This window comes from Xyrauchen texanus, chromosome 39 (genome assembly GCF_025860055.1).
Source record: "Xyrauchen texanus isolate HMW12.3.18 chromosome 39, RBS_HiC_50CHRs, whole genome shotgun sequence".
NCBI classification, from domain to species: domain Eukaryota; kingdom Metazoa; phylum Chordata; class Actinopteri; order Cypriniformes; family Catostomidae; genus Xyrauchen; species Xyrauchen texanus.
The window spans coordinates 26,784,905-26,801,723 of NC_068314.1; the positions used below are offsets into that span (position 1 = coordinate 26,784,905).

The following is a 16,819-nucleotide window of genomic DNA, read 5'->3' on the forward strand; positions in this document are numbered from 1 at the left end:
TTTTCACAACATGCACATTAGGATATGTTTTTAAAGTTATCCCACTGCATTGTCCAGTAGTCAGGTTGCACAGCTGCAATATGCATTTGGCCATAATTCTCCCAGATGAAATAATGGTCTCCATTTATTGAAAACCCTGATAACACTGACACATTGTCAAATTGTATTCCACTTCCACACCTTGTGACATTTCGGTGTCTGATTGCCCCATTATCACCAGCAACCTCAGACAAACAATAAAGAGCAAAGGCATCCCTGATGACAATGGAGTGAGAGAATGCTGGGAAAGTTCTCTATGTTTATCTCACAAATCGGAGTAATCCAGCTCCCATGTGCTTTTCCGATAGCCTATCTGTATCTTGTTGGGGTAGGGGGGCTTATTTGGCAACTATAGATGTTTTAAATCATTATATATACAGAAATACAGAGTACATCTGCACAGCATAAACACAGCCACAGTGTCCACACTGTTCCCTCACTCACTCTCACTCAAATGCAGTGCTTTAGAGTCATTCTGCAAGATCGTCTCACTCTGACTTCCCGTTTATGACACATACTTTAGTTCTGGGTATTTAATCCTTGCCATTAAATACTTAAAGTAGACTGTAAGATTTGTTTTTTTACACACAGACAAGGAGACAGACACACAAGATAGTTCGATCATTTGTCTCAAAGTCCTATACTTTCAATGTGTCATGTATTCTTTGGGACAGCAGCGACATCTGATGGTTCAGAGGGGCATAGCATATGTTATTCAGTGAAGTAGCAAAGTTAATCATCATTTGATTTATGCCTTAATCATTCTGTTCATTAAAAAGTTAAATATAATTCATCCCTAAATGTAAAATAGTTTATTCACTCTGCTAGAGATTTCAAACTATTGCAGCAGGATAGTGCTAAAATTAAATCCAAGCAACTTAGACAACAAACCAGTTTGTAAATCAAGAAAATCACTTTAATTGCACAATGCCAATAGTAAAACTGTACACATTATAATTAGAAACTAATATGTGTTTTGGAACACATGAAAAAAAAAATGACAGGATAATAATAACATCTTCAAAACAATCAAAACTAGAGAAACACAAATGCCTAGTCTCCACTTTCCATTAGGCTCTCCTGGGAATCATCATTTTCCATCTTCTCATCATCTAAAACCAAAAACGAGCTAACAAAAATTTAGACACTACAGTATTCGGATACCAGTGAAATTATGTGCTGTGAGATCTGACATAGGACATGAGATACTGTTGATAGTCTCAGGTAGGCTCAGACTCAGAAGCCATGCCCATGGACCGCCCACAATAAACGTCTCATGCAAATTGCACACTTGAATAGCAAAGCTGGCTGGTCACTAGGCTGCTAAGCAACTTCTAGGAGTCACATGCACAGATTTTTTTGTTAGTTCACCAGGGAACAAAGTCATGTTTACAAATCACCAGGTACATTGTGTTGTCCTAGATCTTCAGGAGCTAGTCAAATAGATATCCACAAGCAGAACTGTATTCCACTTACGAATAATCATTAATTATCACTCTTGAACAGATAGAAATTCCAATCACTAATTGCTTCTTTTTTCTATACAACAATTCATTGAGACTGCAGTGCTATTCTTTAAGTGTTTTTTCTTGCCTGTCTATTACTGTGGTATCATCGAGTTCAGATTTCCTGCCTCAAAAAGGTATGCTACAAGAAAACAAACTGTAGCTGATTGCTTCACATGAGACAGATGGCTCCTTCCTGTCCAAGTGTGCGGTTCTCGCCAGAAAAAGTTGCAAAGAGAACAAGAATTAATGCCAATGGTAAAAAGTCTGGCTCTGCTAAACTAGACTACAGGTGAATCAATACTATTGACAAATAGACTTTCAAGTAAAAAAAAAATCCTGTATCACTGAGGGAATTGTTTATTCAGCAGAGGCCTGTTTAACTAAAGGCCAACACCGGATCTGAACTAAAAAGGACAGTTGGCAACTGCAATGCAGTCCAGGATCAGTAAAATATATATGTCTCTTTAAGCCTCATTCAGTTGTCCTGCCTTGGAAAACAGGAAATAGTACTGATACTGCCTTTATTCGGACTTACTATCCGAAATCTGCTGAAGTTCCTGGATGGTGGTGAGAATGACATGGAATTGTTTTTTACGAAACTCCAGCTGAAGACGGATAAAAGACAGATTAGCACAAATGTTTATGACAGTGTGCATATTTAAGAAGATTATTTTAAAAAGTACCTAAATAGCATTTTCCCATACCTTGTCATCCAGATTCTCTTTGATCTGCGAAAGCTGATGAAGCCCTTTGTCTAAAGCCTCAAGCTGTCTGCAGAAATCAGATAACAATAGCAATTCAAAAGCTGGTGGGTCAATATAATATTGATCTTATACACAGTGAACCAAGTAGTACAGGAGTTTTCCAAGTCTGAGACAGTGGGCCTTGTCTCTGACCAAACTTATTTAATAGCACCCTCATTTTTCTAATTTTACTTTAGGTTTACTGTGAAAAATAAATTAACCTGTTGATGCGCACCCCCTTTTTGATCACAAACCATGAAAATGACATACCTGAACTTAAAAGGTTGTATTTACTGGATCCTTTGGAGTATGGACACAGTTGTAGTATATTTTGAATGAAGACACTTTGGGCATTATTTCCCAAGTTTTTAATGAATATATGTTGTTGTTTTTTTAAAGTTAGAGAAGCTGACGTTTATAGTAATGGAAATATTTTGTGCTGAACATGTTTTTATAATCTAAAATAAAAACAATAATAATAGTACCAAGACAACCCAAACATACAATGTTCTCAAATTCACAAGTCTAAAGAACTTATGTTTCAAATTTGAAGATGATCTAACAAATAATGAGGTTCCTGCAAGCTTTTTTTCTCTGTAAAATCGCAGACGGCATACAGAGTAAAATTATGGCTCCGCCTTTCAAGACGGCACAAAATCTGACTGCACTGCTTGGCTATTATGAATAAAACTACGCTCCATTTTTAAAAATAGACTTGAGACAGGCTAATTTTATGAGACCCTAATACAGGGGTCGGGAACCTATGGCTCACGAACCACAAGTGGCTCTTTGTTAAAAATCAAGTGGCTCGCAGGGTGTCTCACCATTCACCAACACATGAACACTTATAACTTTCTAGAGATCATTTTCCAGCAGAAAGTGTGGGTGTGATTGCAAAGCTTGAAGTCAATGACAGTTATGATTTCCTTTCTTCCGAATTTGTATATATTTGTATCATACAGCTACTCCTAGTGAACAAGGTTTGTAATGAACACCCGCCAAATGCAGATTTTCCATGCAGAATATTTTGCTGATATACCAGCCATTGTGGAAGGTGACCTGTAAGACTTCTCTGAGTAATATGTTACAAGAAATTAGACACAAAGACGCGTGTTTGACAAAACGTGATTATATTTTGAAGAACAGATGAAAGAAAAGCCGCCGATGCACGTCTGATTTGATGTGTGCGCAGTTAGCTCTGAGTGCAATGAAAGCGCTTCTCAAAACACGCACATGCATAGAGTGCTGGGCCTCGTTTCCCAATAACTATTGATTTTAGCTGTTAAGAGCATTTTCTACAAGTGATTTTATGAATGTTCGTTATTTTTTTTATGTGCACCCAGGGTGTGATATAGCACCAGCCATCCGGAAAATGTGATGAGCCTCAATCCAGTTAGCGAGCTCCTCATCCAAATGTATTTCATGAGTGGGCAATTTTGCTCATCTACCTGCAACAGGTGGACCTATAAGATGTCTCGGAGCGACATCTTATACTTTGTTATTTTAATTGTGTTTTTCATTTAGTTTAAAGTGCTATTTGAATTTAGAAATATCTTTTAAGTTTTTTGTGTTTCAATAAATTCATTACATTTTTAAAGCAAAATCAATCAAGCAAAAATATTCACCACATATGTTGTGATATTTTAAATGTGATTATCATTAAAATATTTTTTACATATCACCCAGCCTAAAAATAAAGTAAATTTTTTTAGAAACAATTGTAAAATGTAATTTTATGGAGACCCACACAAACAGTGAACTCAATTTCATATTGCAAAAGGTTACCTATTAATATTTGTAGTAGTCTATGGGGAAAATAAACATTTAATTTTATTGAAAATAGTAAATTGTTCGTTTGTGGTATGGCTCTTTCGAAAAAATGCATCAACCAAAAATTTAAAAATTGGCTCCCAAGTGAAAAAAGGTTCCCGACCCCTGATCTAATATATAAGATCATATACAGTTTTACAACATGAATGCTGCTCGGATTGCATAGTTTGTTGAAGAACGATGACGAAGGGTCATTCTTTCAGGCGAGACCTTGTGTAAACAATGGAGAATATGTCAATATTTCTCAGATTTATCACTTTTATGTACAAAAAGTGCTATTGGTTGTTTTTCAATGAACGCTTGACATGGACAATTGACCCAAGTGTGGCGAACTGGATTCGTGTTTTCATAAAAAAGGTACAAAGTCATGTTTTGATATTGCATGTTTTCATTTGTACTCCTGGCACAAATAACTAAATTGGTGTTTCTGGAGCATTGCTATCGTGAAACAGATATCGGATATCAATGACCTTTGAAAAGGTGTAGAATTTGTTAACATTAATTACATTTATAGACAGTAAATTATATATTAAATGTAAGCAGAGTGACATCACTACCACGTGTGAGCGATTGCGTATCAAGAGTTTAAACGTAAAAAAAAAAAATCACTTTGTTCCACTGAAATACAGAACACTGCACTATGCGATCAGCAGTCTGGCAGACAGTCTGCTATGCTTCATGCAAAAGTTAGGTGAAAAACAATCTGAAATTATTTACTATTTATTTTAAATAATAATGCATAATAGGGTCTGCTGCAGATGTTTAGATGTTTGCGATTTCACAGGTGTTTCATCATTTTCACGAGTTTCATGTGGTTTTTTTTTTAAGCATCTTCTGTTCAATGAATCGGCAAAAAAAATCTGTTCCGAATTTTTTGCTTTATTCAAAGTGCAAATACACTTAAAAACACTCACAGAGGGGGCCTGGGTAGCTCAGTGAGTATTGACACTGACTACCACCTCTGAAGTCACGAGTTCGAATCCAGGGCGTGCTGATTGACTCCAGCCAGGTCTCCTAAGCAAACAAATTGGCCCGGGTTGCTAGGGAGGGTAGAGTCACATGGGGTAACCTCCTCGTGGTCACTATAATGTGTGGTTCTCCCTCTTGGTGGGGCACGTGGTAAGCACGTGGTAAGCTGTGAGTGGATACAGTTTATACAGTGAAGAAAACAACCATCCAGCAGCAGCACAACACAAACATGCGTTACATTCTTGCATTCAAAACACTTGGAGCGCAAATCCGAACGCAGGATCTCAAGATGTGTTCCAAGTATTAAACAATATTTAACTTAACACGGTTTATGTTTATGAAGCAACGCACCGAGACACTACACAAGCATGTCTGACGCAAGTGTACATTGACGTGTCCTTAAACAAGCCCTCATAATAAATATTGAACTGATTGACAAATTCACTTGTGAAATGGATTGCTGTGAACTGTGTGACTATGATTGACTTATGATCAATAATATGATAGTAAACAATACCTTGTATTCTAAAGCCGCTTTTTGTATTGTCTTATCAATGATTAACTCTTCTGCCACAAGAATGTAATGCATTTTAATTATCTGAATATTATATAATTTTTTAATATTTAAAGAAAACTATGTATAATCATTTCATCATTATATATTGAATTATTGTTATATGTTATGTTATATATGTTATATCGCGATTAATTAATTGGGACACCATGTAATTAATTTGATTAACAATTGTAATCGATTGACAGCCCTAATGTATGTATATATAGATTAGGCATATTATTGACACATACAAGACTACAATTCTTTAGTGTCGCAAATAAAAGACTTCCACATGTGATTTACTGCTCTGACAAGTGTAATCGCCAGTTCCCATTCAAACCAATGTCCCACGTTAACATGGGCACCCATGTGTTCCTGTGAAACCATGTTAAAATCTTTCTTAAACGGTGTCAAATCCATTGGAACAGCCATCGATCATACAAAAGCAGGTTAATAATGATACCAAAATTTTTTGTATGATGTGTAAAACGGCTTTTCTTGGCTCCTTGGCAATTCACATTGAACGAATCTGCTGAAAAGGCAAGTAAAATGTTTCACGTGCACATCCCCAGTTAACACGATCCCTAATAATCCATAACACCTGCATACAGAATTTGCCAATTAGAAAATAAACACTCAAAAACACCTTGAAAAATCAAACTAACATTTTCAATCACTTGTCTCAGTAAATTAAATGGGCGATTTCAACCTAATGTAAATGTTTGTGTCTCTTTTTTTAGGTGTTCTGAATAAGACCTAGCACATCACATGGCTAACCAGCTCTGATTTTGCATGTATTCTCCTTTTCCTCAATTGAGTTCCTATAATTTACAAAAACACAGGGTGTCAGGCACTGATTTAATAAATCATACTGATTGGCCACATAGTAAACGAATATGCATAGACACAAAAAACCAAGAAACTCATACCATCTGTAATGCTACCCATTTGTCCAGGGCCGGCCCAAGCCTTTATGGGGCCCCAAGCAGAATTTGATTTGAGGTCCCCTCGGCGCCGCCAATGTGACTGAATATTGTCAATGCTTGATTATTCGCACACTATAAATCTAACACACCCCTTATCAATTATATTAGTTGTAGCTATGTTGCTTACAACATAACAATGTCTGCCTGGCATGATTTTACCCTTCTACGTTTTAATTGTAACAGTAGCACATCTATATTTACCCAATCTTGTTATCCCTCTGTTACCAGTTGTGTGGACTTCCTAGAGAACAATTTGCAGCAGAAGTGGTTTTGAATAAGTGAGCCGGCTCCACTTAAATGTTTTCCCCATTAATTACTTTTCTGTTGGTGTAGTGGAAGCTTCGGCCATCAGGTTTTTCAGGGAATGGGAAGTTTTCCTTTATAGACAGTGGCCCTCTGCTTACCAGATCAGTCCTTTCTGAGTCGGACAGGATAGATGACCACTTAGCTATGTCAACTGGAGGAGCTGCTGATCCATGGTGTAGGCTGGAAGTTGCTAAGGGGGTAGATGTGACATCGATCCCAATGACCACGGAAGTAGAAGGAATATTACATTAATAATTATAATTAGAAATATTAATCTCAGGATATTCTACAGTAAACTGAGCAAATACAAAGGGTGCTGTGCTATTAACTTGCCACATCCGCTGAGGTTGAAACAGACATGGAAGGAACAGCAGGATCAGTGGATGCACGTGCTGGGAAGTGCTCCTCGCCTGCAGAGGATAGACCTGATGAAAGATGAAAATAATAATAATAAAAGCTAGCCATGTTAGATGTCATATTAGAAGGTAATGCAACTGTCTGTCAAAAACTAATAAAAGGTCTCACAAAAGGCATGGTTTATCCATATAAATATATTGATTTGGGATTGTTGAAAAATCATCATCAGCTGTAGCACTGGCACTTGGGGCAGGTGGCATCGGTTGGTCCCTCCAAAACATTTCAACAGTGCTCCTAGGGAAGTTTCATAAGAGTACATATTTGACCGAACAGAATGTTACAGAATGTTATTTTCTCAACACAAACTATTATACACAGCAGCAAGCCATCTGTACACCTAAAACAACAATTCTTAATCTATAACTAGCTAACTGAGGCATAATGATATTGGAATATAATAGCAAAGACCCCAAAATGATAGACTAACGTAAATAATGTTAAGTTGTTATCAGTACCAAAATATATACCCAGGAAAGTTATTTTTACACAGAAGACAAAAACTTTCAGCTAAACCTTGCTAAGTAATATGTTGTACTATAATATATTAAGATGGCAAGGCTATTTACTGGATGTTTAATCAAACTTTCCTAAAAAGAAGATATGCTACATAGGCTATGTTAACGAACTAGCCAGCTAATGCTAGCTCGTAACATAGCCTAGCTACTTAACATAAAGTTATCTTGTTGTTTTTACTGTTACTCTGTTTTCTTCTTTTTCCTTTTCTCTGCACCAGAGGATATGTCCTTTCTTGTGATATTAATGTTTTGCTGTCTGAATGCGCTTGCATCCTGCAGTCCGTTAACATAATATTGCGTTTAATATTGCGTTTTTGGATAATTACCATTGTCCATTGACTGTTTATCACACAAAAAAATAAATCAAGCTATCATTTCATGTGGTCTTGGGGGCCCCCTGGTGGCCACGTGGGCCCTAAGCAGCCGCTTAGTTCGCTAATGCCTTGGGCCGGCTCTGCATTTGTCCAAAACTGTATCCAAAAGCTATTCGAAAAAACGTTATTGGTGCAAGCGAGAGTCAAACAGCAGCAGCGCCCCGCCTCTGTTGCGAAGCAAATGACCAAAACCATAGCACGTTTAATTCACAACTCGTGTTCTTGGTTCTGCCGCGCCTCAGTAAGCAGTTTGAGATTTAATGTTAGAGGGAAATGAAGTAACAGGCTGTGTTTCAAAATATAGAAAGCTGCCTACCTAGACAGCATTTCTGGGTTTATGAAGTTTAGATTAGTGTTACATTTAATTGTTGACAGGGGGGAAAAAAAGAGGCTCTGAGGGATAGAAGTACAGTCTTCAATTGGTTGAACTTTTTTTTATTATTATTTTCAATCGTTTAGATGGAAAACATTAAAAAATATAATAAGAAAATACCCAATGGACAAAAAAAAAAAAAAACTTCTAAACTATAATGGGAGTTGTGAAAATTATATGTGAGATCTAGGACCTTTATACAGTGAATATGGTGGCCCAGGGGTGCACAACACACTAAACTTAGCAAAGCAAATAAAAGCTGAAAGTGCACACAAAAAACAAACAACGGAAATAAACCACTACACAAAATCTAAAAACAATTAAAATATTAGCCGCGACACAACGGGAAAAAACAACAAAGACGTGTTACAAATATTAATTGTGTTGTTAATTTTGTCGTGTTGTTGCTTATTTCCACTGTGTGGGAGAATTCCAATTGAAAGTGATCATCCCTATGCCCTTCTCACTTCAAAAGACAGAGCTCTTGATGTGGGCACTCTGAAGGGAGCATGGTATCACAGTTTAAATGTAGCCTTCACTAAAAGTCGCGTGAAAGGGCCCTTTGTGAAATAATTAACTTTCTTACTTTTTGTTTGGAACAACCTTTCGAGTGACGTCCCCTTCCCGAGGTGCCCTTCAAGGGCGCATAAATGCCGTTTTATTGTGGCTTCAAGTTTTGTTTGCTTTGCTAATTTTATTGTGTTGTGCACCCCTTGGCCACCGTAGAATACCACTGGAGAGACGACTAGTCTATATTCATAACAATCTCGTTTCAATTCGTCAAAAATTGTATTAGGTGCTACTCGACACGTTCGACAAAACAGCTGTTTAAACATTCCAACCACGTAAATGCCGTTCAAGAACGTTTTTGAACGTTCCAAACGCGCGTGAGACGGCCAGAAATGCAGTCTAGTTAGGCTACTGACTAGGTTTCGAAACACAGCCACAGTGTCCAGTGACAGGCGTGCTCGGTGCATGCGTGCTGCTGGAATCAGTCAGTGACGTTCTTGTCCCAGAATGCTGCCTGGTAAACAGACATGGAAGCACCTGGTGGAGACATCCACAGTCACTGAGCGCTGCACTCGCTCTTTAAGCTGATCTTAATTTTCAATACACCCTAAAGCCTGCGCCTTTTTTTCTTTTGAGATCTACCGGGACGTCTGGAGTCCAGGACATTGGTAAGAGAGTAATGATGGCATCGAAATCAGCTGCTAATGTCTGTTCTGCCAGTTAGCCAGTTGCATGCTCCAGCAGCAGTGCCACTCAGCTGCTCAGTTAGCGAGGAAGCTAAACCTGCTGCCGCCCCTCCCCCTCTTATGTCTGTAACATTTTATTTTGATGACGTAATACTTGAGTTTACTTGGCCCATTTTGCTCTATGACAAACCCGCTATGTTTAGTCCTCATAGAAAAGTTGTTGTGGGTGCCATTCTATCAACTATAGGATCATGTCATTATTGCTTTCACTTTCCTAAGTGCATAACAACGTAGTGGATGCAAACAAGTGGAAATTACTTGAAATTAATGGAGCCATATTAGTGGTTCGATGAAGACACAATTAACAGAATACTTGTTTTAAAAGTTCAAGGACATGGTATTTTTGAGAGGGGAACCAGGTTCTAAACTTCTCACTGAGCATTGGTAGGAAGGGGAAGGCAAAGGTTAGCGCTTGTTAGGTATTGCTTTGTAGGCTAATTCAAATCTATGATGTGTTGTCTAAAAAAACAAAAACGAACAAAAAAAAAAAACTAGTTCACAGATATCAGAACAGTTAGTAAGTCACTGGAATATGAATTGTTTTTAGTCTGTGTAGCCTTGTTAAATGGATAGTTCACCCCAAAATGAAAATTCTCTTGTCATTTACTCACACTCATGCCATCCCAGAGGTCTTTCTCTCTCCTGCAGAAAACAAAGATTTTTAGAAGAATATCTCAGCTCTGTAGTTCCATACAATGCATGTAAATGGTGACCAAAACTTTGAAGCTCCAAAAAGCACTTAAAGGCAGCATAAAAGTAACCCATATGACTCTAGTGGTTTAATCAATCTCTTCTGAAGCCATCCCATTTGATTTGGGCAAGAACTGACCAAAATACAACACCTTTTTCACTGTACATCTTGCAATTGCAGTCTATAGGCATGATCGTGATTTATAGCTCGATTACACTTCCTAGTGCTTGATGCATACACAGAGTACTAGATGATGCTTGGAAGTGTATGGGATTGAGCATGAAATTATGATTCCCAAGGACTAGGCCTGTCGCAATTATTAAATAATTACCTGATCGCAGTTATTTGATCAGCAGCTCCTGAACAGCCCCTGTCCAGAAGAACAAAAAGTGCTTTTAAAAGCACTCTGATGCGTGTGCCATCAGCAGAGGCTCGCAACAAAATATAAACTTTGATAGTGAAGGCAAAGTGCTCCAGCTTCACTTAAAATGATCATGTAATGTACCTGGTCATAGCGAATTCATACACGCAGTTTTAATGTTACGCAGTCACAGAGACACACACTTACTCTATTTCTGTAGTGTGATAAAATTATGAAACAAAATCTCAAAGGTTTTTTTCATGAGAAATAAAGATTTGTGGGTTTTATCAAAGAGCATTAAAATTGCATGTAAAGTGACAAAATTAGGATATAAATATGTTACTATTGCATAATTTAATAATGTAATATAACATAAAATATATAAAAACTTATATACTGTGTGTGTGTGTGTGTATATATATATATATAGAGAGAGAGAGAGAGAGAGAGAGAGAGAATATGAGTTCCGAAAACAACTGTGTAAATGTAAAATTGACCAAAACTAAATTTTAAGTATTTAGAAATATTTTGATATTTAAAACATTATGTCATTCATATGTTTTTAAAGCCTCAAATATCCCTATTTTATTATTTGATTTATATATTTGAAGTTAAATATGTAAAATTGACTTCTTAAGGTGTATGAAGCACACATGCACCTTTAGAAATATGACCATTTATGTGACAATTAATCCTGAAAGCCCCATCATAATCGCAATTATTAGTTTGACAATTAATCGCCATCCAAATTTCATAATCATCACAGGCCTTCCAAGGAGACTGCTAACTTCAAGATTTACAGTGTAAAAGTTTATTTTTTGGTCTGTTCTCATTCTGGTCACTTGTATACCTGAGACGGATTATCAGACTGTCAACTGTAGGGCTCTCAGATGCTTAGCCAGGGATAGTCATTATTGGATTGGATTACTCTGTAGTGACGGGCTCGTCCATAAGTAGATCTTGTACCAGTAAAAAACACTAGAGCAGAAAGCTGTAGCCAGATTCGCTTGGCTTTGGACTGTGAAGGCTCTTTTGTTAAAAGACAAACAGCTAATGGCCAAACAGTGATTATTACTCAGAGTGTTAAAACAATGCTGCTAACGTGCCCTGCCCTTTCTTATGTCTCCTTTGTCCAGATTCCCTCACCAGCTTGTGTAGCAGTCTGGAATCACCAAAGCTGATGAGGATCTACTGACTTGACCAGTTTTGTTCCATTTTTTTTTTTTACTTTTGACAAGGTATGAGATACTGTTTACAGCTCAAAAATCATATGAATTTCAGCTGCTGTCTCCTGTAAAACCCCACCCAAATTATTGTAGTACTCAATAAGAGAAAATTAGATTAATTTTGCACAGTTTTTTAGGAAGCTGTGTAAGATGTTCAGAATCAACAGCAGTGGCTTTCTTCAGATTCATTTTTCAGTCTATTAGAAACTGAAGATTTATTATTACTATGGGCACTATTTCCATGGCTGCACATCGCTACTTGCATCCACTGTGTGCAACATCTTTACCAATTTTCGCGAGAGCGCTAATTCTAAGCTCAATTTTCATGCCAGCGCAAAGTGCAAGTGAGCATGGATTGGAGTGTTTGCACTATCTTTGGGTGTATGTGCGCAAACTTTGAGTGTATTGTATGTTAAACAAGTGGCACAAAACACAATTTACTATTTGCCTGAGATAGAGGTAATTGTGCTAAGACGTTTGAGAAGCACTTTTTTCATTGGAAAGTCTTAACTCAGTTTCTGCATTTGCAGTTTAGAGATTCCACCAGCAGGTGGTAATAAAGTCCATGTCCAAACTCTGAATATAACGTGGAACAAAAAAAAAAATCACTGTTGTAGCTGTTTAATGAAACACAAATGTATGAGATTTGTTTAAAACTTGCTAGAGGTCATGTTTTTTTCTATTATTATTATTCTATTTAGTTGCATTTATGACATAATTTGTATTAGTAATTTTCCACCTGTTGTCATAGAGTGATTTTTAAGTTGGTTCGTTTTATAAAAAATGTGTTTTTATCCCTTTTCATTTTGATTATATTTTTGTTTAGTTTAAAGTGTAATTTAAATTTAGAAATATTTTTGGTTCAAGTTTTTTGTTTCATAAATAAATGTAATTTGTATGGCAAAATTGATCAGTAGAAGTCAAGAGAAGTGCGTGCAAAAAAAATAAACAATCCCTCGATCCACAGCCTAACCTAGATGGCCGATACGATCACTGTTAATACTAGCCATTATTTGTGTCACTTGATCAGTATGATTAATTATACTTACATTCTCTACAATTTAATGGCCTACATCCAAATCTTGATTTTCAATGAGGATAAAAGGAGCAAGTTAGTGTCATAGAAATATGCCTGACATTCAACAAGGACGCAGTTAATGCCCTTAAGAAAGTAAGTCCATATTTCTATTCTTCAAATTGATTGCATACAGTCCATTTACACTACCAATGTTTTTATGAATGGGCTGTCTTAGTTTATATTGCTGGTACTTGACAGGGAATGGAATTTTTAATAGGACGCAGATGGTTCAATAACCGGTGAAGAACCTCAGAATTAATTTGCACTTAACCCAGTCATTAGCGCTTTGCACGTGCAATTTTGCCAAACCCAATTGCACCTAGACTTAGCGCATGCTTGCACGAAAATACCAAATCTTCAAGGCCATGCCTAAATCTTTAACATACTGTGACTTTGTAATGGGTTTTTTAATAGATAGATAAAAGATGAGACCCTTTAAGCAGATTCACCTGTATTGCTCTAAATGTAATATGGATTGGTGCTAACGCTGAAGGGATTTTTTTACACCAGTCCTTGCAAAAAGTTGTAATTTCTTTCTGCAAGCAAACATTGAATGTGATTTATTTCCTGCATGTTGTACTTACTGTTCATACACATAAACATTATAAAACACTCTCAAAGTTGATCTTTGGTGATCTCCATAAACCAGCTCTTACATCTATTAAATACAAACATCTATGTTGACTATGAACATATTTTAGTTACTGACCCATTATTTTATTCCATAAAGCTCCAAATCAAGCTATTCTGTGTTCAATTTAGATGTGTTTGTCTCTTATTATTCTTATCTGTTCTTATTCGGTATGAATTGTCTTCGACATATTTGAGTGTATATGAGACACATTCTTACAAGTGGAGAAATGGCCTAGAATGTATTTATTATACCTGTGTTCCAAAAATCAGATTTATTTATGTGTCTGATCAGTTTCAGTAAATACATTTTAGAGCATGCAAAAAAAAGTGTGAACATTTATTTTCACACTTATTTCTAGATATGCCCAAAACCTGTGTGGGTAAGAAATGCTGAGAGCATCAACAGTAGGTGGGTTTCCATCCAACTATGTTTATGCACATTTTCAAATTGTGCATAAGAAATCCTGAATGGAAACGCTTGATATGCGAATAAACTTTCTAAATTCGCATACAATTTAATGCACTAGGAGGAGGTGGATTTTTTGTTGTTGTGTTTTGACCATTCGTGCATGTGTTATGAGTATGCGATAGCTTGATGTGACTAGCCCATCGAAAGGTCCGACCTTGGCACACAATTCTTTGAACATAGCGCTTGTCATTCAGAAGTGTTTAACCCACATCTGGTCAATGAAGTGGGTCCTCACAATCCGCCAGAACAATTTTGAGAGTGGGCACTCCCAGGTATGTGGAGACCGATGGGGTGTGTGGGCATCGCAGCTATTTCAGCCCACTTTATATCATATATTACACTTATTGTGCTGTCTCGTAGATGCATTTAATAAAATGAGATATTTGCTCCAATCTTGCAAATAAAACTGTCCCCAATGCAGGGAGAGGTCATTCAGCTGCCCCATCATGACGAGGCGGCTCCCTCATGATAATGCGCATTACGTTATGGATAGAAACACAAAACAATTTGTATTTTCTTAAGTCAAATTTTTAGAAATGTGCTTAATAAATGCAAAAAATTTGGGATGGAAACCCAGCAAATGATTAATCTCTGGCTGTCATTTAAGGGCCTGAAAACGTTCCAAAAGCCTCTCCATTGTTTGCAATATGCAGTATTGTCTTGCACTATTGCACTTTTTGTAAATCAAACATGTTTTTTGGAAATACAAATGAATTGATCTAATTTTCAGAGTATTTGCAAAAAAAAAAAAAAAAAAAAAAAAAAAATTTACTGGCACATTTAGTTATTGCCATGTCCTAAATTCTGGGTCACCAATTGTAAGATAATGTGGAATTGCAATGCCAATTGATTCACTTTGATAACTTAATACATGTTTGAACATATTTGATAAAATAAACGTGATATTATAACACGGCAAAAAAATCCTCCCTTCACTCAGGTCTAATCCGGATTCCCTCTGTATTTCCCGCATGCCATAGTGAAAGGAAGTTTTGAGGTCCTCCTTAAACTTTTATCTCTTTAATCTCCCAACATATAATGTATGTCTCTAGGAACGCCGTCGCGTGCTGCACGCTCGACTCATATCACAGGAAAAAAGACAATCGAGCTCGCGCATCCCGAGGCACAACACAGAGAACGTGAATGAATTACGATTTCAGTTCAATGTCATTCATTAAAGGAATACGATCGGCCACATTAAACGCTCACTGTTGTTGTGTTACATTGTAGCGGAAAGAATGTCGGAAAGGGCCGATGATGACGTCAGGGGGGAGCAGCAGCAGCAGCGCAGCAGAGCGGCCAGGCAGCTGAAGCAGCGGGGAGAAGCCTCCACAGCAATGGCGACTGTTGCGGAGCGCAGATCCCTGCCTAGTCCTGAAATATTGCCGGGACAGCCTTGGAGCAGCTGGGTCGATGTTGTGAAACTGTACGGGAGCGACGGTGAGTTGTTCGGCCGCCATTGCATTTAAACGGGTAGCCGCGTCAGATCGCGAGCTTTTTCTCGATTGCGTGTAGTTTTGAAATATTGAGAAACGCGACTGGTAGCGAGAGAACTAGCGAGCAAGTGTAACTGTTTGTGTAACTCGGTCCATATTTATTCCTCAGGTACAGAATCGGAAGAAAGTTTGAAAGAGTGGGGGAAAAATCGCGAAGCCATGAGACTCTGCAGAGACGGTGAGTACTGTAGCTTACTCTGGTCAAAGGTGTGTTTTTGTTTTGGTGGTGTGCGCACACTTTTCACGCACCGGCTGACTTTGAAACAAGTGCAGCTGACTTTTGACAGCACAGCTTCTGAAAACTAATTTGTTTATAATCGTTGCATTAATTATAACTGAGTTGTTAGATGTGTATATACGTAGGCAGTAGGGGAGCACAATGGCATTAGTTACTTTGCATTGTACATACAGTAAGTGTAACCTGCAACCTAGAAATGTAATGTTACTTAGACTGAGAGTGTTAGAATGCATCCCGTTTATATAAATGGCACATATATCTACCCATTTATATACCTAATGACATCTTTTCCTGTTTAAATGCACATACTTGACAGTTGTATGCATGCAGAAACACTATTGTCCACCCAGTGTTTGGAGCGAAGTTAAGGGTAGACACTAATTTTACTATAAAAGACGATTTTTTTAAGTCGAATGTCTTAAAATCAGACTGAATTTCTATTATTGGGCAAACTATCCCTTTAAAAATGTATCTAGCATTTTATTGACTCATCTGGCAGGCCTATGTTGGACCATTGTTTAGAGAAAGGAAATCTGTCTTTAGATCATTTCGGTTGATTTTGGATTTATCCTAAGTTGTCATGAAGTTGTTGTCAATTGCATCTCACACACTCTTCTGTCTGAATGCAAAGAGGTGACATACTGTACTAGTGTGGGCACTTATCTGACAGTGCATTTGCATTGGAAAACAGTGGAGCCATCGTGTGCTCCTTTGCGCACTGTAGAGTATATTGGTTAGGTCCTGGAAGAGCCAAA

General features: G+C 37.4%; 1 protein-coding gene across 1 annotated transcript in view; it reads left to right on the forward strand.

The window, feature by feature from the left end:
- Positions 1-9,652: 9,652 nt before the first annotated feature.
- LOC127632373 (ataxin-7-like) overlaps positions 9,653-16,819 on the forward strand; it is a 46,352-nt gene continuing 39,185 nt past the window's right edge. The window contains exons 1-4 of the mRNA XM_052110928.1: positions 9,653-9,794; positions 12,061-12,162; positions 15,561-15,770; positions 15,936-16,004. Of these exons, the coding sequence (XP_051966888.1) occupies positions 15,569-15,770; positions 15,936-16,004 (271 nt within the window). The 5' untranslated portion in view covers positions 9,653-9,794; positions 12,061-12,162; positions 15,561-15,568. The remainder of the gene's footprint in view (positions 9,795-12,060; positions 12,163-15,560; positions 15,771-15,935; positions 16,005-16,819) is intronic.